The sequence below is a fragment of the Scyliorhinus canicula genome, chromosome 2 (assembly GCF_902713615.1).
Source record: "Scyliorhinus canicula chromosome 2, sScyCan1.1, whole genome shotgun sequence".
NCBI lineage: Eukaryota > Metazoa > Chordata > Chondrichthyes > Carcharhiniformes > Scyliorhinidae > Scyliorhinus > Scyliorhinus canicula.
In genome coordinates, this window is record NC_052147.1 from 258490636 (window position 1) to 258513738 (window position 23103).

Sequence of the window (23103 nt, forward strand, 5' to 3'; positions counted from 1 at the left end):
CTTCCCAGCAGGACGATGGTTGTATCTACACCAGATGGACTGCAGCAGTTCAAGAGGGCAGCTCACCATCACTTTCTCAGCAGCGACTCGAGATGGGCATTCCATGAACCAATGTAAAAAAAAAATGGTATCACAGCCGAGCACAATCTTGTCTACTGGGTATCTATGCACCCACAATTCAAATGGGAATTGTTATTTAACAATCATGAGTGAGAATTCTGGCTGGTTTTCTTTCGCACAAAACTCCCTGCACTGAAATCTCTTTAGCTTTGAGGCCAGTTGTAACACCTCTTTTTCCCATCCCTTAGTTGGAATAGACTCCCAGAGAAAGCAATTTATTCCAAGTGAATTAGAATTTTTCAAAGGAGCTGGATCATTAGGATTTTAGAGAGATCAAGTTTTTTTTTTTCTGCAGCAAACAAATTTCCATCAAAGTAGAGATCAACACATGGTGAAGGAGGATGATGATTAATGGGGTGAGTGATGTTTCTCTAAATTTTGTTGTTCCTGTTCTGTGTGATTGATTTATCTTTCTGTTTTTTAAGGTGGCTCTCCTATGGTACAGTCACGGGCTGCAACACCAAGAGCAGTGAGGAATAAATCACAAGAAGTAATGGTGAATTCCACAGTGCCAGACTATAAGAATACGTTTCTGCCTAAATTGATGACGGGGGTTCCAAATGCTGCGACACGGATTTATCAACAGGAACTGTGTAGAAGTCCCCAGCAAGAACTTCATGTTTATTCCAGGCAGAGACTGGGCAGCAATGATCAAGGACAGAAGTCTCCGTATCGTGGAAGCCATGGTGGTCTATCTAGCCCAGCATCATCGGGATCACAAATCTATGGAGATGGTTCTATATCTCCTAGGACTGATACAGTGGGAAGCCCTGATGTATTTACGAGAAGTAATCTCGGCTTTCATGCTGGGCCAAACTCCAGTCCTATTCACGCAAATAGAATTCCCCATTCACCACCCACGGTTCTGATGCAAAACTCTTCGTCCCACCCATCCTGTGCTCTGGCTGGTAGGACTTCTATACCTCTTTCACCAACAATGACTACAAAAAGCCCTGTAATGAAAAAACCCTCTTGTAATTATTCATCAAACATTGATATGCCAAGAATTATGTTTCATAAACCTCCCCAAGGTGCCCCAACATCATGTGCTCTCCAAAAAAAGCCATTGCCCTCTGAAATGGATCCATTAGGCATCCTTGACCCCATACCGAGTAAACCTAACCTAGTACTTATGAATGCATCTAATTTCCCGACAACCATGCACTCTCAGGTACCTATGATGAATGTAAACATGCCTCCGGCTGTTGTCCCTTTGCCAAGCAACCTACCATTGCCAACTGTTAAACCCGGCCCTATAAACCATGGAACTCATGTACCAAGGGTACAGCATTCAACATCAACATCTGTATCTCCTGCTCCGGTCACCTCCCCCATACACATGATGGGACCTGTCATGGGAAGAATTGAGGCGTCACCACAGCGATCAAGGTCATCTTCTACATCCTCTGACCATGGAAGCTTAATGATGCCACCTGCAGGTCCACAGTCAAGCTGCAGTGGGATAAAGGTTCCTCCAAGGTCACCAAGGTCATCTATGGGTTCTCCTCGACCATCTATGCCATCCAGTCCATCCACCAAGCCTGATGGGCTTCTTCATCAATACAAAGATATTCCTAATCCATTGTTGGTTGGAATGAACAATGTTCTAAATCCTCAAAGTAACCTATTGTTTCCATCTGTATCTGTTGGAAATGTACAACAACAAAAAGGTCAGCCAGGTTTGCTCGGAATGCCCTTAAATCAAATTTTGAACCAGCATAATGCTGCCTCATTTCCAGCAAGCAGTTTACTTTCAGCAGCAGCCAAAGCACAGCTAGCTAATCAAAACAAACTGTCTGGTAGTAACAGTAGTGGTGGAGTTGGCAGTGGTGGCAACAGTGAAGGACACAGCACTTTAAATACCATGTTTCCACCAACTGCCAACATGCTTCTTTCAGTTAATGAAGGTCAGAGTGGGCGTGCAGCACTGAGGGATAAGCTAATGGCACAGCAAAAGGATCCTTTAAGGAAGCGGAAGCAAGCAACACCCACAGTGTTGAGTATGCTAAAACAGTCTCAGATGGGCAACTCTGGTGTCCCAAAGTCTGTGATTGACTCTCTAAGGAAACAAGGACAAAATTCATCTGTAACCATGAATAACACCATGTCTCAGTTACTTCAATCTATGAGTTCACAAAGTTCTCAAATCAGTGGCAATAGCAGTACTAGTTGCGGTAGTTCTACTGCAGGTATTTCTTGTTCCTCCAACCAACATAACTTCTCAAATACCAGTCTGAACTCAGGTTCCATTCATAACCTATCAGCTCAAAATTTAACAAGAGGGGAAGGTATTTCTTGCCAAAATACAAGTACTAATTTAATCCACAGTTGTCAGGGCCCAAACAATCAATTTGTTGGGATAGTCGGACCGCTCCATGGTAGTGGCAATTGTGGGCTGCTTCATCAGTCTGCAATGACTTTGGGAAATAGTTTGCATTCTAACCATCATTCAAGAATTGCAGCCTCTTCGGCAGTAATGGTTCCAAACAGCAGTGGCATTTGTAGCCAAACCAGTGCTGACACAGGTATGGTTTTATAGTGATGATTTTTTAATCCATTGTCTTGAGATTTAGTTTCAAACTTCAACACTGGGTATATTTATCATTTTCAATAAGTGTTTTGCAATTTTGGTTAAGTTTTGTTACATGAATACAAAATTTAGCAGATATATCACACAACCAAGTTGTATTCTGGTATACCGTCTTTGCAAAGATTTCTCTTTCACTGATGCAAATGCATGTAGCCAAATACTTAGGTTGGTCACAAAATATTTTTCATTTGATTTAAATGCTTATTTGAAGGTTACAAATATGGTGCTGCTATCCTCTTGAACATTTAATAATTGATGCGTTTCTTCTATTTTTTTTTTAAATCATGCACCTTGCCAAGTTTTCACTTTTGTGACCAACTGATTACAAACTAAAATGTTATGATAGATAGGTTTGCAAAATGTTTGTGAAACCTCCGGAACATCCATCTCCTCTTAATGGCATGATTTTGAGGAGGAAAATAAATTGCAAACATTTCAATTAATCGAACAAAAATGTTCTTGTTTTTCATGAATTGAATCTAACCCTTTTAGACTTGGAAATCATTTGGAGTTAGAAATCTGTTTGACAAAGTATCCTCCACTGAAATACAATACAAAGATGATTCTTATACTGATCTTCATCATCGGAAATGAATGTAAATTTTAAATGTCTAATCTACCCTATATTTAAAAAAGTGCAAGTGGTTTGCATGCAAACTGAATATTCTGCCAACCATCCCGAAACATATGTTATATTGTTGGCAGATTCAGCTTATTTTATTCTGGAAGGGATGGCTGCATTATGGCCAGTTTGCTGTGGAGCTGCAATATCATTATTCACGGCATTTTGGCTTGATTAAGCCAAATTGTTGTGGGATTTGTTTATGATAGTTAAAACTGCTGGCTAGATTGCACTGCAGACAGAAGACAGAAGGTATAGTGAAATGGCAAAAATAATCCGCATGCCACTTTCCCAGGTTTCTAACTTATGGGCAGTTGTAGAAAGAAGCTGCCGCAAAAATGGGGCCAGAACTGTACACTTTATTAACAAAAATGTTTGCTAATAAAATTATGACTGCATGATAGGTGATGTAGAAATAGGATAACTGGAAATGTTTTTTCTTTGTTATGGAGTTATTCACTAACTTTTTTGTGTTTGAGTGTAGTTTATTTGTAACACTTTTTCCTCCATTTTCTTGCCCTTGTCAATGCTATCCTCTGTCAGGAGGGCAGGAAGGTCCATCCCATGGACATCTCCACAGACGACAACGTTGTTCTTTGGTCAACCTGTCAGGAGGTACGCTTGAGTATTGTAGGAACAGGACCCATTTTCCTTCCCCTGTCATCACAATCAAATAAATAGTTCTGCCCAAAGGGAGAGGTCTGAATGAAAATAAACACTCCTTCATATACAACTTAACGCAAATTAAAATAAGAGACCACGTTAAATATAAAAATGTTGCTGAAACAAACTTGTCAATGTTTGCTGAATGTCTTATTATCGATAGCTCTTAAGAATGTTGTCTTTGACGTTCTTCTTATCATTTTCTATATTTGTTTATTTGTTGCATATATTTTGTTAACGTGATTGTGTATCAACCTTTCATCTCCATTTAAATTAGTACAAGTGGATGGTACTAAAAATCTTTTTTCACCTTTTGGGAGATATAAGGGAAGTTTTATTCTGCTCCCAGTGATGCACTCCATAGTCCGCCTGTCACAAAAGATTAAGACAAAAACGTTGACCCCGTATCATTAAAGTACCTAAACTGAAGAAGTTATTATGACCTCAAATACAAGTGATGAAAGGATAACATGTGGCAGGGTAATGGTAATGACACTGGCCAGACTAATCCAGAGGCCCAGACTAATGCTCTGGAGACATGGGTTCAGAAGCTGGTGGAATACAAGTTCAAATAATAAATCTGGGGCAGCGCAGTGGCACAGTGGTTAGCACTGGGACTGTGGCACTGAGGACCCGGGTTCAAATCCCGGCCCTGGGTCACTGTCCGTGTGGCGTTTGCACATTCTCCCCGTGTCTGCGTGGGTTTCACCCCCACACCCCAAAAGATGTGCAGGTTAGGTGGATTAGCCATGCTAATTTGCCCCTTAATTGGAAAACAAAATAATTGGGCACTCTAAATTTTTTTTTTAAGTTATAAATCTGGAATTAAGAGCTAGTCTAGTGTTGGCACAAAATCATTGTCAATTGTTATAATAACCCATCTGGTTCACTAAATCTGCTGTCCTTGCCTGGCCTACATGTGACTCCAGGCCTGCAGCAATCTGGTTGACTATTAAATACTCTCTTAAATGGCCTAGCAAGCCACTCAATTGAATTAAATCACTACAAAGTCTGAAAGGAATTTAAACCAGACAATCCACCCAGCATCAACCTAGGCATTGGAAATGACAATGGCACACCCAGTCTGTTGACACTGCGTTGTTCTAAAGGTGGCTAGGGCATAGAATGTACTCTGGATATGGGACTTCAATGACCATCGCCAAGAGTGGCTCGGTAGCACCACTGCTGATGGAGCTGGCGAAGTCTTAAAGGACACAGCTGCTAGACTGTGTCTGGCAATTCATGAGAGAACCAATAAGAGGGGAAAACCTATTTGACCTCATCCACAACGATCTACCTGTCACATCACAGATGCATCGATTCTTGTGTGTATTGGAAAGAATAACCACTGTACAGTCCATGTGGTGATGAATTCCCATCTTCACATTGAGGGGACTCGCGTTGAATGGAATAGATTTCAGACTTAACATCTCAAAACTGGGCATATAGCATCCAGAGACGCTGTGCGCCATCAGCAGCACAATTGTATACAACCATAATCTGTAACCTCATGGCCCAGTACATAGACGAGGCTGAAGCATTTGCTACAATTTTCAGCCAGAAGTGCCAAGTAAATGATCCATCTCGGCCTCCTCTTGTCCCCAGCATCACAGATGCTAGTCATCAGCCAATTCTATTTTCTCCATGTAATATGTAGAAATAGCTGAAGGCACTGGACACTGCAACGGTTAAAGGCCACGACAACATTCCAGCAATAGTGAAGCTCCAGAGCTAGCCACATCCCGAATCGTGATGTTCCAGCACAGCTACAACACTGGCATCTTTCCTAAATGTGAAAAATTGCCCAGGGAAGTCCTGAGCACAAAAAATAGGACTATTCCAACCATGTAACGCCCCATCAATCTATCCTTGATCATCAGGAAAGTGATGGAAATGTTGTCAACAGCGGTAGCAAGCGGCACTTATTCAGATTATCTGCTCCCTGACACTCCATTTGGGTCCTGCTGGGTCACTCAGTTCTTGACTTCATTACAGCTTTGTCCAAACTTAGACAAACGGGTGAACTCGTGAGGTGAGAGTGACTAACCTTGACATCAACGTAGCATTAACGAGTGTGGTATCAAGGAGTCTTTGCAAAACTGGATTCACTGTTGGGGCTGGTTTAGCACACTGGACTAAACAGCTGGCTTGTAAAGCAGAACAAGGCCAGTAGCGCTGTTTCAATTCCCGTACCAGCCTCCCTGAACAGGCGCCAGAATGTGGCGACGAGGGGCTTTTCACAGTAACTTCATTTGAAGCCTACTTGTGACAAGTGTTTTTCATTTCATTTCATTCACTGAGGCGCAGGCATGAGGGGGGGGATCTCTGCTCGTTGGGGTCATAGCTAACACGAAGATGGTTGTGGTTGTTGAAGGTCAATCACTGCAGGATTACTTTAGCTGCTTCATCAATGATCTTTCATCCTTCGTAAGGTCAGAAGTGAGGATGTTTGCTACTAATAGTATCATGTCCAGTCCATTGGAAACTCCTCAAATGTTTAAGCAGTCCAAGTCCATATACAGCAAGACCTGGACATATTCAGGCTTGGGATGACATGAGGCACAGTCGCAGAACACCGTGCTAGGCAATAACCCTCTCCAACAAGAGAAGTCATAGAATCCCTACAGTGCAGAAGGAAGCTATTCAGCCCATCGGGTCTGCACCGACCCTCTGAAAGAGCACCCTAACTAGGCCAAATTCCCCAACCAATCCAAAACCCCACCTAAACTTTGGACACTTGGGGGCAATTTATCATGGCCAATCCACCTACCTGCATATCTTTGGACTGTGGGAAGGAACCAGAGCACCTGGAGGAAACCCCCCCCCCCCCCCCCCCCCCCCCCCTCCCACACACGGAATCTAACCATCTCTCCTTGACATTTAATGCAATTACCAGAGGTGAATCCCCCACTATCAACATCCTGGAGGTTACCATTGACCAGAAACTGAACTAACTAGCTATTTAAATACAAGAATGAATATATTCAAGAGGCGGCTGGATATAGCACTTGGGGAGAATGGGATCAAAAGCTATGGGGAGAAAGCCGGATTAGGCTATTGAGCTGGATGATCAGCCATGATTGTGATGAATGGCGGAGCAGGCTCAAAGGGCCAAAAGGCCACCTCCTGCTCCTATCTTATGTGTATCTTTGTAAGAGCAGCTCAAAGACTGAGAATTCTGTTGTGAAAGCCTCTCTAATACCTCTCCTCCTGACTCCCCAAAACCTGTCCACTATGTACAAAGCATAAATCAGCAATGTGGCAGAAAGTTTCCACTTGCTTGGATGAGTACAGGTTCAACAACACTCAAGAGGCTCAACACTTCAAGACAAATTGGCCCATTTGATTGGCACACCAGCCACCACAGTAATCATTCATACTGTGCGCTACCAATGCACAGTGACAGCCGTGTGTACCACCTTCAAGATGCACTACAGAGACTCAGAGGCTCCTTCAGTAGCACCTCCTAAACCTGTGTCTCTACCACTAAGGACAAAGGCACTAGATGCATGGGCACATCACCACCTGCAAGTTCCTGTCAAAGTCTCACATCATCCTGACTTTGAAATATATCTCCATTCCTTCACTGTCACTGTGCCAAAATCCTGGAACTCCTTAACAACACTCTGGGCTTTCCTGCAACACATGGAGTGCAGTGGGTCAAGAATGCACCACACCGCTGCTTTCTCCAGGGCAATTAAGGATGGGCAATAAATGCTGGCATAGCCATGAACAAATATAAGTTTTATTTTACTTGAGGTCAACATTAGTCTAATAAAATAAAGGTTTGAGATTCTTAAAAATACTCACATTTGTTATGCAAGTGTTTGTAATGAATAGTTTCAAAAGTGTAGTGTAAAGCACTATTATTAATTACATGTATTTAGAATTTTGATCATTAATGCAGATGATTTGTTGACACTCATGCTCAAACTGACATTTTCACTACCACCTAACTTGCTGTGCAAAATGGGAGAACATGGCAGAGGGATCAAGAATCAAGGAAGACTGTTTCAAGGTGATTAGCAAAAGAGCCAGAGGTGGCATAAGACTTTTTTTTTGCTCAGCAAATAGTTAGGATCTGGAATGCCCATTCTCAAAGTGTGGTGATGACAGATTCAATCATAGAACATAGAACATAGAACGATACAGCGCAGTACAGGCCCTTCGGCCCTCGATGTTGCACCGACATGGAAAAAAAAACTAAAGGCCATCTAACCTACACTATGCCCTTATCATCCATATGCTTATCCAATAAATTTTTAAATGCCCTCAATGTTGGCGAGTTCACTACTGTTGCAGGTAGGGCATTCCACGGCCTCACCACTCTTTGCGTAAAAAACCCACCTCTGACCTCTGTCCTATATCTATTACCCCTCAATTTAAGGCTATGTCCCCTCGTGCTAGCCACCTCCATCCGCGGGAGAAGGCTCTCGCTGTCCACCCTATCTAACCCTCTGATCATTTTGTATGCCTCTATTAAGTCACCTCTTAACCTTCTTCTCTCTAACGAAAACAACCTCAAGTCCATCAGCCTTTCCTCATAAGATTTTCCCTCCATACCAGGCAACATCCTGGTAAATCTCCTCTGCACCCGTTCCAAAGCTTCCACGTCCTTCCTATAATGAGGCGACCAGAACTGTACGCAATACTCCAAATGCGGCCGTACCAGAGTTTGGTACAGCTGCATCATGACCTCATGGCTCCGGAACTCAATCCCTCTACCAATAAAGGCCAACACACCATAGGCCTTCTTCACAACCCTATCAACCTGGGTGGCAACTTTCAGGGATCTATGTACATGGACACCGAGATCCCTCTGCTCATCCACACTACCAAGAATTTTACCATTAGCCAAATATTCCGCATTCCTGTTATTCTTTCCAAAGTGAATCACCTCACACTTCTCCACATTAAACTCCATTTGCCACCTCTCAGCCCAGCTCTGCAGCTTATCTATGTCCCTCTGTAACCTGCAACATCCTTCCGCACTGTCTACAACTCCACCGACTTTAGTGTCGTCTGCAAATTTACTCACCCATCCTTCTGCGCCCTCCTCTAGGTCATTTATAAAAATGACAAACAGCAACGGCCCCAGAACAGATCCTTGTGGTACGCCACTCGTAACTGAACTCCATTCTGAACATTTCCCATCAACTACCACTCTCTGTCTTCTTTCAACTAGCCAATTTCTGATCCACATCTCTAAATCACCCTCAATCCCCAGCCTCCGTATTTTCTGCAATAGCCGACCGTGGGGAACCTTATCAAACGCTTTACTGAAATCCATATACACCACATCAACTGCTCTACCCTCGTCTACCTGTTCAGTCACCTTCTCAAAGAACTCGATAAGGTTTGTGAGGCATGACCTACCCTTCACAAAACCATGCTGACTATCCCTAATCATATTATTCCTATCTAGATGATTATAAATCGTATCTTTTATAATCCTCTCCAAGACTTTACCCACCACAGATGTTAGGCTCACGGGCCTATAGTTACCGGGGTTATCTCTACTCCCCTTCTTGAACAAGGGGACCACATTTGCTATCCTCCAGTCCTCCGGTACTATTCCTGTAGCCAATGATGACCTAAAAATCAAAGCCAAAGGCTCAGCAATCTCTTCCCTGGCTTCCCAGAGAATCCTAGGATAAATCCCATCCGGCCCCGGGGACTTATCTATTTTCACCTTGTCCAGAATTGCCAACACTTCTTCCCTACGCACCTCAATGCCATCTATTCTAATAGCCTGGGTCTCAGCATTCTCCTCCACAATATTATCTTTTTCTTGAGTGAATACTGACGAAAAGTATTCATTTAGTATCTCGCTTATCTCCTCAGCCTCCACACACAACTTCCCACCACTGTCCTTGACTGGCCCTACTCTTACCCTAGTCATTCTTTTATTCCTGACATACCTATAGAAAGCTTTTGGGTTTTCCTTGATCCTACCTGCCAAAGACTTCTCATGTCCCCTCCTTGCTCGTCTCAGCTCTCTCTTTAGATCCTTCCTCGCTTCCTTGTAACTATCAAGCGCCCCAACTGAAACTTCACGCCTCATCTTCACATAGGCCTCCTTCTTCCTCTTAACAAGAGATTCCACTTCTTTGGTAAACCACGGTTCCCTCGCTCGACCCCTTCCTCCCTGCCTGACTGGTACGTACTTATCAAGAACATGCAATAGCTGTTCCTTGAACAAGCTCCACATATCCAGTGTGCCCAACCCTTGCAGCCTACTTCTCCAACCAACACATCCTAAGTCATGTCTAATGGCATCATAATTGCCCTTCCCCCAGCTATAACTCTTGCTCTGCGGGGTATACTTATCCCTTTCCATCACTAACGTAAAGGTCACCGAATTGTGGTCACTGTCTCCAAAGTGTTCACCTACCTCCAGATCTAACACCTGGCCTGGTTCATTACCCAAAACCAAATCCAAAGTGGCCTCACCTCTTGTTGGCCTGTCAACATATTGTGTCAGAAAACCCTCCTGCACACATTGTACAAAGAACGACCCATCCAATGTACTCGAACTATATCTTTTCCAGTCAATATTAGGAAAGTTAAAGTCTCCCATAACAACTACCCTGTTACTTTCGCTCTTTTCCAGAATCATCTTCGCCATCCTTTCCTCTACATCTCTAGAACTATTAGGTGGCCTATAGAAAACTCCCAACAGGGTGACCTCTCCTTTCCTGTTTCTAACCTCAGCCCATACTACCTCGGAAGAAGAGTCCCCATCTTGCATCCTTTCTACCACCGTAATACTGTCCTTGACTAGCAGCGCCACACCTCCCCCTCTTTTGCCCCCTTCTCTGACCTTACTAAAGCACCTAAACCCCGGAACCTGCAACAACCATTCCTGTCCCTGCTCTATCCATGTCTCTGAAATGGCCACAACATCGAAGTCCCAGGTACCTACCCATGCTGCCAGTTCCCCTACCTTATTTCGTATACTCCTGGCATTGAAATAGACACACTTCAAACCACAGACCTGAACACTGCCGCCCTCCTGCGAAGTCAAAACTGTGCTCCTGACCTCTCTACTCTCAATCTCTCGCACCCCAAAACTACAATCCAGGTTCCCATGCCCCTGCTGAATTAGTTTAAACCCCCCCAAAGAGTACTAACAAATCTCCCCCCCAGGATATTGGTGCCCCTCAGGTTCAGATGTAGACCATCCTGTCTATAGAGGTCCCACCTTCCCCAGAAAGAGCCCCAGTTATCCAGAAATCTGAATCCCTCCCGCCTGCACCATCCCTGTAGCCACGTGTTTAATTGCTGTCTCTCCCTATTCCTCATCTCACTATCACGTGGCACGGGCAACAACCCAGAGATAACAACTCTGTTTGTTCTCGCTCTGAGCTTCCATCCTAGCTCCCTAAAGGCCTGCCTGACATCCTTGTCCCCTTACCTACCTATGTCGTTAGTGCCAATGTGGACTACGACTTGGGGCTGCTCCCCCTCCCCCTTAAGGACCCGGAAAACACGATCCGAGACATCACGTACCCTTGCACCTGGGAGGCAACATACCAAACGTGAGTCTCTCTCGCTCCCACAAAATCTCCTATCTGTGCCCCTGACTATTGAGTCCCCAATTACTAATGTTCTACTCCTTTCCCCCCTTCCCTTCTGAGCAACAGGGACAGACTCCGTGCCAGAGGCCCGTACCCCATGGCTTACCCCTGGTAAGTCGTCCCCCCCACAAGTATCCAAAACGGTATACTTGTTACTCAGGGGAACGACCGCAGGGGGTCCCTGCACTGACTGCTTCTTCCCAGTCCCTCTTACAGTTACCCATCTATCTCCAGTCTTTGGTGTAACTACTTCCCTGAAGCTCCTATCTATGACCCCCTCTGCCTCCCGAATGATCCGAAGTTCATCCAGCTCAAGCTCCAGGTCCCTAACACGGTTTTTGAGGAGCTGGAGTTGGGTGCACTTCCCACAGATGAAATCAGCAGGGACACTGACGGCGTCCCTCACCTCAAACATTCTGCAGGAGGAGCATTGTACTGCCTTCCCTGACATCCCCTCTAGATTAAAAAAAACAAGAAAAAGAAAAAGAAAGGAAGAGCTTACCTGATATTACCTCAAACCCTGATCCCGCTGAAAGGTAAGCAAACTTAAAGGCACTCACTCACCTTCACGACAGGCCCCTGCTCCCGCTTCCCAACCACCGTGGGGTGGGGGGGTTGGTTAGAGGAGGAGGTAGGGTGGGAAACACTCACAAAGTGTTTCGGGTTTAACTGTCACTTGCCAACAGCCCCTCCACAAACCACCTTCAACTTAGGCTGACCGCACTGCACGTATGCAAATTTCCCCAGAACAGCTGATCAGTAGCTCTGCTCTGCTGCCCTCTGCTGGTTGCTTGCCTTTACTCAAACTCCTTGGGTCTTCTTCGCAGGTTCACCTTCAACTTAGGCTGACCGCACTGCACGTATGCAAATTTCCCCAGAACAGCTGATCAGTAGCTCTGCTCTGCTGCCCTCTGCTGGTTGCTTGCCTTTACTCAAACTCCTTGGGTCTTCTTCGCAGGTTCACCTTCAACTTAGGCTGACCGCACTGCAGGTATGCAAATTTCCCCAGAACAGCTGATCAGTAGCTCTGCTCTGCTGCCCTCTGCTGGTCTAAAAAATCATGGCCTTCAAAAGTGAATTGAAGAACCTGGAGAAAATATTTGCAGGGATAAGTGGAAAAGGTGAAGTGGGAATAAATCAGTTGAACACAATGCAAGAATTAATAGGAATAGGCCATTCAAAAATAAATTCATGGCGAATCAGAATGTATCTTCAACTCCTCTTTCCTTTCTGTCCACCCTTGGCACACTTGTTCATCAAAAGTTTATCTAACTCGACTTGCTTATATTCAGTGACCAAACCTCCAGTGGTCTCTAAGGAAGAACATTCACCGACTTGACTTAACCCCCTGAGAGAAGAAATTCCTACTCATTTCTTCTTAAATGGGAGACCCCTTTTTTTTAAACTGTCCTTTAGTTCCAGACTCTCTCTCTTCCCCCAACACACACACACCGGATGCATCCTCAGAGTTCATCCTGTCAAGTCACTTTGGGATCTTGTATCGCTTGCAGACAATTAGCAGGGAAATAATGGGTCAAATTATATTTTAATGATTTTCCCAGTTAATCTCTGCAGCCCTGAATTCTTGCCACAATATCTTCTATTTTCAAAATGGTACGTTTGATATTAATATTTGTGCATTATGTATCAGTGATGATGGCTGACCTATGCATACCCTGTCGCTACTACAAGTAACTTAATAACCTTTTCAAATGTTTTATGCACTGGGTAGCTCCTGACCATCTCTACTTTTAAGGCAATGCACATCTCGGTACAGGATTAACAAGTTTGTTCAAACATTTTGAACAAATATTGGAATAATACAGTTTGTTGACAGATAAGTGTACAACCCAATGCACTTGTGTTGTTTGACAAGATTTGATGCATGCAGATTATTAGACTTCTGTAAATCTTAATAAGAATGAAATGTGTGCAAGGTAATTGCAATTGTTCCTGGTGAAACAAGTGTTTTCCGAGGACGTAGTTAGCATTCTTGCGCCAATGTGCTTCAGGAAAAAATACTGCCGTTATCAGTACCACCTCCGCTGTTAGAATTACAAACATCTGTACGCCACCTTAGAGTTGTTCTTAGGTAAGATAAAACTGAAGGACAAAACATATGATAAAATTAACAATTACTTGTGTATGAGTGAAGGTCCAATCAGTTTACAGCACAGCTGCCAGTAGTGGAACAGTTTTAACTGGGAACTTGCAAAAAACCAGAAGTAGAGAGGCACAAATATCTTGAAGACCTTTAGTGCTAGGGGTGATTACAGAAATTGAAGAATCAAGCTGGATTTCTTGCCCCGGTTTCTTCCCGCAGTCCAAAGATGTGCAGGTTCGGTGGATTGCGAAGCTAAATTGCCTCTGGGGCATTACTGGGATAGGGTAGGGGATTGGGTCTAGATAGGGTGCACTTTCAGAGGGTCAGTATAGACTCAATGAGCCGATTGGCTTCCTTCTGCACTGTAGCAATTCCATGATTCTGAGATCATTAAGTAATTTGAAATCATGGGTGAAAATTGGAAAAATTAAGGCTTTTAGGACTAGGAAAACAAATGTGGGTCAACAAATATGGATGACACATGAATGGGACTTGGTGTGAGTTAACGTTATTATGATCTGTCTAGGGACCAGTAACTTTCTGTTCAAAGTAGACAAAGTTTGAAATCCCAGTTACTCGATAAGACAATACAGTCACAAGATTCCACTGTTTTAAACAGAACCTTCTTATGCACTGCCATCTCCATGAAAATGTAGCCTTTCAGGGTTCTCTAAATGTTTTTAAAATAATTTAACTCTTATTCTCATCTCTGTACTGCACTTCTTGGGAAGCATAGCAGATACCGCATCTCCAGTTCTCCAGCTAAATAAGCCCACTTGTTGTTTATGCCTTTATTTCTGTGGCCCAAACCTTTTAAGTATAATAGACCATTTGTTTTGCAGTCCAAGAATTAAATGTTAATTCTAAAATATTCACATGAACCAAGAACTAGATATTCTTCACAAGATGCGGGCAGCAGAGTTTCGGATGAACTCAAGTTTATGTAGGACGGAAGACCAGCTAGTAGAGTGTAGGTAGGCATAGTCAAACCTCCAGTTGAAGCGGAGTTTGGGATGAGTTTAGGCAAAGCAGAGTTGGGCGATGTGGAAAAGGTGCTGTTTAATTTGGTAGCTCCCAAATTATTATTAGTATTATCCAGCATTGAAAGGATCACCATGTTCATTAATCTCACTTGAATAATTATTTCATTTATTCTTATCAACTGGTGCAGAATAGCAAAATGAGAAGCAACTAATTTCTTCCTTGATTTCTTGAGAAACTCAGCATAATTTGCATATTGAGTCTCCACTTAGTCCTTGTGAAAACAAAGCCATGCACAGAAATTATTTTTGCTGGATCTTTGCAAGGATAGCTGAAAATATTTTTTAAGAGGAAAGGAGTCTGAGTAATTTATTTCAAATAACCTGGTTCAGAATATACTAGAGTGCAGCCAAAGGGACACGCTACATTTTTGCAAATGGCAATCCTTGGAAATCTTCAGTTTTTCATATGCTGAAGTATTTTTGTTTCTAAAATTAAGTAAGATAATTCAGATGTTTACTCTATGCAGCCTTTTTTGCTGAGATTCCCTGATTTGTCACCAAGATGTATGCATACTACAGGAATTGATAACAATTTGGCGTCTGGGTGCCATGAGTCATTGTGCGAATTTTCACTTGAATAAATGTAACCCCTCCTTGCTCTTCATAGATATTCAAGCTCTCCTCAGTCGTAAACTTCGACTCTTATAAAAACAATATGAACTATACACGTGGTTTCACACAAGCACAGTTAGCGTTCAGACTGAACTGAGCATCACAAACAGGAATGATTATTAGTGATTTTTAAAATTTGGTCTGCTCTATATGGTAATTTGGAATCTTGAGTAATTTTCTTTCAATAAACAGGCCTGACTGACTTGATACTGAGATTTGGGTATATGGATTTTTTGATTCGACTGCACTTGATAAGCATCTTTTTTTAAAAAATCTTTTTATTGGCTTTTCTCTTGTTTTAAACAGTTGTGCGTATATTAAATTTTTTTGCCCGCGCTAATTTACTTTACTGTACAGAGGGATGTATTTTGTCCTTCATTTAACTAACTCTGTGTACATTTTGTTGCCCTCTGGGTCAGTCTGTCATTCCTCCCCCTTTCCCTTCCTCTTGTCTTGTGGTTTCCCCACTTTCCTTCTCTCTCTCTCTCTCCCCCCCCCCCCCCCCCCCCCCTCGGATGGGCAGTTCTTTGGTTCTTCATGTGTCTTCTTGGTGGTTTCTTTTAATTCTTAGCTTACTCCTCGTTGCTGGCTTCGAACAGGTTTTGGAACAGGCCGACAAACTGCCCCCAAGTATCTAGGAAACCTTCCTCCGACCCTCGCATGGCATACTTAATCTTCTCTAGGTGGAGAAATTCCGAGAGGTCAGCGAGCCAGTCTGCAGCCATGGGTGGTACTGCCGATTGCCAGCCGAGCAGGATTCTCCGGCTTGCGATTAGGGAAGCGAAAGCAAGGGTGTTGGCCCTCTTCCCCATGTGTAACTCTGGCTGCACCAATACCCCGAAGATTGCCACTATCGGGCATGGCTTCAACCTCACCCTCACAACCTTGGACATTGACTCGGAGAAGGCTGTCCAGAACCCAGCAAGTTTGGGGCAAGCCCAAAACATGAGTGTGGTTGGGTGGGCCCCTTGGGCACAGCTCAAATTTGTCCTCCACCTCCGGGAAGAACCTCATTCGGGTTACATAGATACATTGAAGATAGGAGCAGGAGGAGGCCTTTTGGCCCTTCGAGCCTGCTCTGCCATTCATCACGATCATGGCTGATCATCCAACTCAATAGCCTAATCCTGCTTTCTCCCCATACCCTTTTATCCCATTCTCCCCAAGTGCTATATCCAGCCGCCTCTTGAATATATTCAAAGTTTTAGCATCAACTACGTCTTGTGGTAATGAATTCCACAGGCTCACCACTCTTTGTGTGAGGAAATGTCTCCTTATCTCTGACAAAATGGTTTACCCTGAATCCTCAGGCTGTGACCTCTGGTTCTGGACACACCCATCATTGCTAACCTCTTTCCTGCATCTCCCCTGTCTAGTCCTGTTACAATTTTATAAGTCTCCATGAGATCTCCCTCATTCTTCTGAACTCCAGCGAGAACAATCCCAACCTAGTCAATCTCTCCTCGTATGACAGTCCCGCCATCCCTGGAATCAGTCTGGTAAACCTTCCCTGGAACCAGTCTGGTAAACCAGGGTTCTGGTCAGGTGCCCTCTGTGCACCACTTTGAGTTGCATTCGGCTAAGCCTTGCGCAGGAGGAGGCGGAGTTTGCCCTGCTCAGTGCTTCGCTCCAGAGTCCCCACCCTACCTCTGTCCCCAGTTCGTCCTCCTATTTGTGTCTGGTCTCGTCCAGTGGTGTTCTCACTCTGTCAAGTAGCTGTCCATATATATTCCAACATAGGGGGCCCTTCCCCCCCACCCCCCCCCCCCCCCCTCTTGCTGCTTGTGCCTATCAGGTCCTCTCGTAGTGTGTTTTCTGGGGCCTCGGGGTACCCTACTGCCTCTTTGAAGTGTTTTATTTGGAGTGTCTCAATTCCTTTCCTTTTGTTAGTTTCCATTCCCTCGTCAGCTTGTCCAGTGTCGCCAATCTGCGCCCTATGTAGAAGTCCCCGACCGTCAGTGTGCCCCCGTCCCGCCTCCATCTTTTGAAGGTGGTATCTAGCATGGCTTGGGGGAATCTGTGATTGCCGCAGATGGGGGCCATGGGGGACATTTTAGTTATCTTGAAGTGCTGTCTCAACTGGGTTCCTGTTCTCAGCATGGCTGCTACCACTGGGCTCGTTGTGTATCTTGTTGAGGAGGATGGGAGTGCTGCTGTAGCCAGGGCCTGGAGGGTCGTTCCTTTACAGAACGCCTCTTCCATTTGTACCCAATCTGTGTTGGCTTCTTGTACACATCCCCTCGCTCTTTCTGCCGTTGCTGCCCAGTGGTAATATTGTAGGTTTGGTGAGGCCAGGCCCCCTTTGATTTTTCTTCTTTGCAATGTCGGTTTGTAGATTCTTGGGTTCTTGGGAGCAAAGATAATATAAGGCGGGAACCGGAAGTACAACCCGCGGACTTCTGGGAAGGATTTTCTCCTAGCCAATAAATTCTGGTGGAGAGGATACCTGAGACACTACACGTGTAGTGTCTCCCACCCGCCCTCCTCCTCTAACCTAATAATAAGACCCATTGGTGTGAGCAGGTAAGTGCTATATTATATTATTATTTTTTATTTGTTTTATATTTGTTTACCAGAACTTGGTTGAAATTAAGTGGGATGGCAGGGAAGGTAGTGCAATGTTCCTCCTGCAGGATGTTTGAGGTGAGGGATGCCGTTAGTGTCCCTGCTGATTTTACCTGCAGGAAGTGCAGCCAGCTCCAGCTCCTACAAGACCGAGTTATGGTACTGGAGCTGGAGTTGGATGAACTTCGGATCATTCGGGAGGCAGAGGTGGTCATCGACAGGAGCTTCAGGGAAGTAGTTACACCAAAGACTGGAGATAGATGGGTAACTGTAAGAGGGACTGGGAAGAAGCAGTCAGTGCAGGGACCCCCTGCGGTCGTTCCCCTGAGTAACAAGTATACCGTTTTGGATACTTGTGGGGGGGGGGACTTACCAGGGGTAAGCCATGGGGTACGGGACTCTAGCACGGAGTCTGTCCCTGTTGCTCAGAAGGGAAGGGGGGAGAGGAGCAGAGCATTAGTAATTGGGGTCTCAATAGTCAGGGGCACAGATAGGAGATTTTGTGGGAGCGAGAGAGACTCACGTTTGGTATGTTGCCTCCCAGGTGCAAGGGTAAGTGATGTCTCGGATCGTGTTTTTCGGGTCCTTAAGGGGGAAGGGGAGCAGCCCCAAGTCGTAGTCCACATTGGCACTAACGACATAGGTAGGAAAGGGGACAAGGATGTCAGGTAGGCCTTTAGGGAGCTAGGATGGAAGCTCAGAGTGAGAACAAACAGAGTTGTTATCTCTGGGTTGTTGCCCGTGCCACGTGATAGTGAGACGAGGAATAGGGAGAGAGAGCAATTAAACACGTGGCTACAGGGATGGTGCAGGCGGGAGGGATTCAGATTTCTGGATAACTGGGGCTCTTTCTGGGGAAGGTGGGACCTCTATAGACAGGATGGTCTACATCTGAACCTAAGGGGCACCAATATCCTGGGGGGAGATTTGTTAGTACTCTTTGGGGGGGTTTAAACTAATTCAGCAGGGGCATGGGAACCTGGATTGTAGTTTTGGGGTATGGGAGATTGAGAGTAGAGAGGTCAGGAGCACAGATTTGACTTCGCAGGAGGGCGCCAGTGTTCAGGTCGGTGGTTTGAAGTGTGTCTATTTCAATGCCAGGAGTATACGAAATAAGGTAGGGGAACTGGCATCATGGGTTGGTACCTGGGACTTCGATGTTGTGGCCATTTCAGAGACATGGATAGAGCAGGGACAGGAATGGTTGTTGCAGGTTCCGGGGTTTAGGTGTTTTAGTAAGGTCAGAGAAGGGGGCAAAAGAGGGGGAGGTGTGACGCTGCTAGTCAAGGACAGTATTACGGTGGCAGAAAGGATGCAAGATGGGGACTCTTCTTCCGAGGTAGTATGGGCTGAGGTTAGAAACAGGAAAGGAGAGATCACACTGCTGGGAGTTTTCTATAGGCCACCTAATAGTTCTAGAGATGTAGAGGAAAGGATGGCGAAGATGATTCTGGAAAAGAGCGAAAGTAACAGGGTAGTTGTTACGGGAGACTTTAACTTTCCTAATATTGACTGGAAAAGATATAGTTCGAGTACATTGGATGGGTCGTTATTTGTACAATGTGTGCATGAAGGTTTTCTGACACAATATGTTGACAGGCCAACAAGAGGTGAGGCCACATTGGATTTGGTTTTGGGTAATGAACCAGGCCAGGTGTTAGATCTGGAGGTAGGTGAACACTTTGGAGACAGTGACCACAATTCGGTGACCTTTACATTAGTGATGGAAATGGATAAGTATACCCCGCAGGGCAAGAGTTATAGCTGGGGGAAGGGCAATTATGATGCCATTAGACATGACTTAGGATGTGTAGGTTGGAGAAGTAGGCTGCAAGGGTTGGGCACACTGGATATGTGGAGCTTGTTCAAGGAACAGCTATTGCGTGTTCTTGATCAGTACGTACCAGTCAGTCAGGGAGGAAAGGGTAGAGCGAGGGAACCGTGGTTTACCAAAGAAGTGGAATCTCTTGTTAAGAGGAAAAAGGAGGCCTATGTGAAGATGAGGCGTGAAGTTTCAGTTGGGGCGCTTGATAGTTACAGGGAAGCGAGGAAGGATCTAAAGAGAGAGCTAAGACGAGCAAGGAGGGGACATGAGAAGTCTTTGGCAGGTAGGATCAAGGAAAACCCAAAAGCTTTCTATAGGTATGTCAGGAATAAAAGAATGACTAGGGTAAGAGTAGGGCCAGTCAAGGACAGTGGTGGGAAGTTGTGTGTGGAGGCTGAGGAGATAAGCGAGATACTAAATGAATACTTTTCGTCAGTATTCACTCAGGAAAAAGATAATATTGTGGAGGAGAATGCTGAGATCCAGGCTATTAGAATAGATGGCATTGAGGTGCGTAGGGAAGAAGTGTTGGCAATTCTGGACAAGGTGAAAATAGATAAGTCCCCGGGGCCTGATGGGATTTATCCTAGGATTCTCTGGGAAGCCAGGGAAGAGATTGCTGAGCCTTTGGCTTTGATTTTTAGGTCATCATTGGCTACAGGAATAGTACCGGAGGACTGGAGGATAGCAAATGTGGTCCCCTTGTTCAAGAAGGGGAGTAGAGATAACCCCGGTAACTATAGGCCCGTGAGCCTAACATCTGTGGTGGGTAAAGTCTTGGAGAGGATTATAAAAGATACGATTTATAATCATCTAGATAGGAATAATATGATTAGGGATAGTCAGCATGGTTTTGTGAAGGGTAGATCATGCCTCACAAACCTTATCGAGTTCTTTGAGAAGGTGACTGAACAGGTGGACGAGGGTAGAGCAGTTGATGTGGTGTATATGGATTTCTGTAAAGCGTTTGATAAGGTTCCCCACGGTCGTCTATTGCAGAAAATACGGAGGCTGGGGTTTGAGGGTGATTTAGAGATGTGGGTCAGAAATTGGCTAGTTGAAAGAAGACAGAGAGTGGTGGTTGATGGGAAATGTTCAGAATGGAGTTCAGTTACGAGTGGCGTACCACAAGGATCTGTTCTGGGGCCGTTGCTGTTTGTCATTTTTATAAATGACCTAGAGGAGGGCGCAGAAGGATGGGTGAGTAAATTTGCAGACGACACTAAAGTCGGTGGAGTTGTAGACAGTGCGGAAGGATGTTGAAGGTTACAGAGGGACATAGATAAGCTGCAGAGCTGGTCTGTGAGGTGGCAAATGGAGTTTAATGTGGAGAAGTGTGAGGTGATTCACTTTGGAAAGAATAACAGGAATGAGGAATATTTGGCTAATGGTAAAATTCTTGGTAGTGTGGATGAGCATAGGGATCTCGGTGTCCATGTACATAGATCCCTGAAAGTTGCCACCCAGGTTGATAGGGTTGTGAAGAAGGCCTATGGTGTGTTGGCCTTTATTGGTAGAGGGATTGAGTTCCGGAGCCATGAGGTCATGTTGCAGTACAAAACTCTAGTACGGCCGCATTTGGAGTATTGCGTACAATTCTGGTCGCCTCATTATAGGAAGGATGTGGAAGCTTTGGAGCGGGTGCAGAGGAGATATTGCCTGGTATGGAGGGAAAATCTTATGAGGAAAGGCTGATGGACGTGAATTTGTTTTCGTTAGAGAGAAGAAGGTTAAGAGGTGACTTCATAGAGGCATACAAAATGATCAGAGGGTTAGATAGGGTGGACAGTGAGAACCTTCTCCCGCGGATGGAGGTGGCTAGCACGAGGGGACATAGCCTTAAATTGAGGGGTAATAGATATAGGACAGAGGTCAGAGGTGGGGTTTTTACGCAAAGAGTGGTGAGGCCGTGGAATGCCCTACCTGCAACAGTAGTGAACTCGCCAACATTGAGGGCATTTAAAAGTTTATTGGATAAGCATATGGATGATAAGGGCATAGTGTAGATTAGATGGCCTTTAGTTTTTTTTTCCATGTCGGTGCAACATCGAGGGCCGAAGGGCCTGTACTGCGCTGTATCGTTCTCTGTTCTATGTTAACTCCACCCCCACACACACACAAACGTCACGAATAGACTGTCTACGCTTTGGAAAAAGGCCTTGAGGATGAAGATCGGAATGGATCTAAACAGGAAGAGGAACCTTGGCAGTACGTTCATCTTGATCGTCTGCAGTCTCCCCGCCAGGGAGAGTGGGAGTGAACCCCACCTTTGAAGGTCTCCTCTTACTTCCTCCACCAGGCTGGTCAGGTTCCACTTGTGGATCTGTGTCCAGTTTCTGGCTATCTGGATCCCCAGGTAACGGAATCTGTTCTGGGCCATTTTGAACGGGAGCCCCTCCAGCTCTGCCCTCCCCCTTTTGGGTTCACTGGAAATGCCTCGCTTTTGCCCAGGTTAAGTTTGTAGCCCGAGAAGGTTCCAAACTCTTTCAGTATTGCCTTCAATCCCTCCTGTGGCTTCGAGACATAGAGGAGCAGGTCATCTGCATGGAGTGAAACTCTATGCTCTCTGTCTACTCTTCAGATTCACTTCCAGCTTTTCGTGTCCCGCAAGGCTATCGCCAGGGGTTCAATCGCTTGCGCGGAGAATAGTGGGGACAGGGTGCAGCCCTGTCTTGTTCCTCTCTGTAGCTGGAAGTATTCAGAGCTGGTGGTGTTAGTTCGGACACTCGCTTTGGGAGTGTTGTACAGGAGCCTCACCAGGTGGTGAACCCCGCTTCTAGCCCAAACCGTTCCAGTACCTCGAGGAGGTACTTCCATTCGACTCTGTCGAAGGCCTTTTCTGCGTACAGGGAGACGATCACGTCTGGTGTTCTTCCCCCGGGGGGGGGTCATTATCATATTCAGCAGCCGCCTGAAGTTCGCTGTGAGCTGCCTACCCTTGACAAAGCCCGTTTGGTCCTCTGCGATCACCTCTGGTACACAGCCCTCCAGCCTTTTGGCCAGGACCATTGCGAGTATTTTCGCATCCACGTTCAGCAGTGAAAAGGGTCTGTATGATCCACATTCCGTCAGGTCTTTAGCTTTTTTGGGTATTAGTGAGATTGTGGCCTGCGCTAGCATGGAGGGCAGGGTCCCCTTGCCAGTGAGTCCGCGAACATGTCCCTTAGGTGTGGGGCCAGGTCTGGTGCGAATTGTTTGTCGACGTCCGCCGGGAACCTGTCGGGTCCAGATGCCTTCCCCGCCTGCATGGAGCTGACGCTCCCCATGATTTCTCACAGGTCTATTGGTGCTTTCAGTTCCCCCTGTCTGTCTTCCCCCACAACTTGTAATTCCAGTCTGTCGAGGAACTGTTTCATCCCTACGTCCCCGCTGGGGGGGC

The 23103-nt window shown here is 45.3% G+C and overlaps 1 protein-coding gene across 4 annotated transcripts in view; it reads left to right on the plus strand.

Moving 5' to 3' along the window:
* Positions 1-23103, plus strand: part of mbd6 (methyl-CpG binding domain protein 6) — a 371598-nt gene that overhangs the window by 220936 nt on the left and 127559 nt on the right. For 3 of the 4 annotated variants that reach the window (XM_038789976.1, XM_038789978.1, XM_038789977.1), the window contains exons 5-6: positions 546-2645; positions 3876-3947. In XM_038789976.1, coding sequence (XP_038645904.1) covers positions 546-2645; positions 3876-3947 — 2172 coding nt within the window. The remainder of the gene's footprint in view (positions 1-545; positions 2646-3875; positions 3948-23103) is intronic. The other variant, XM_038789979.1, reaches the window with a different exon arrangement.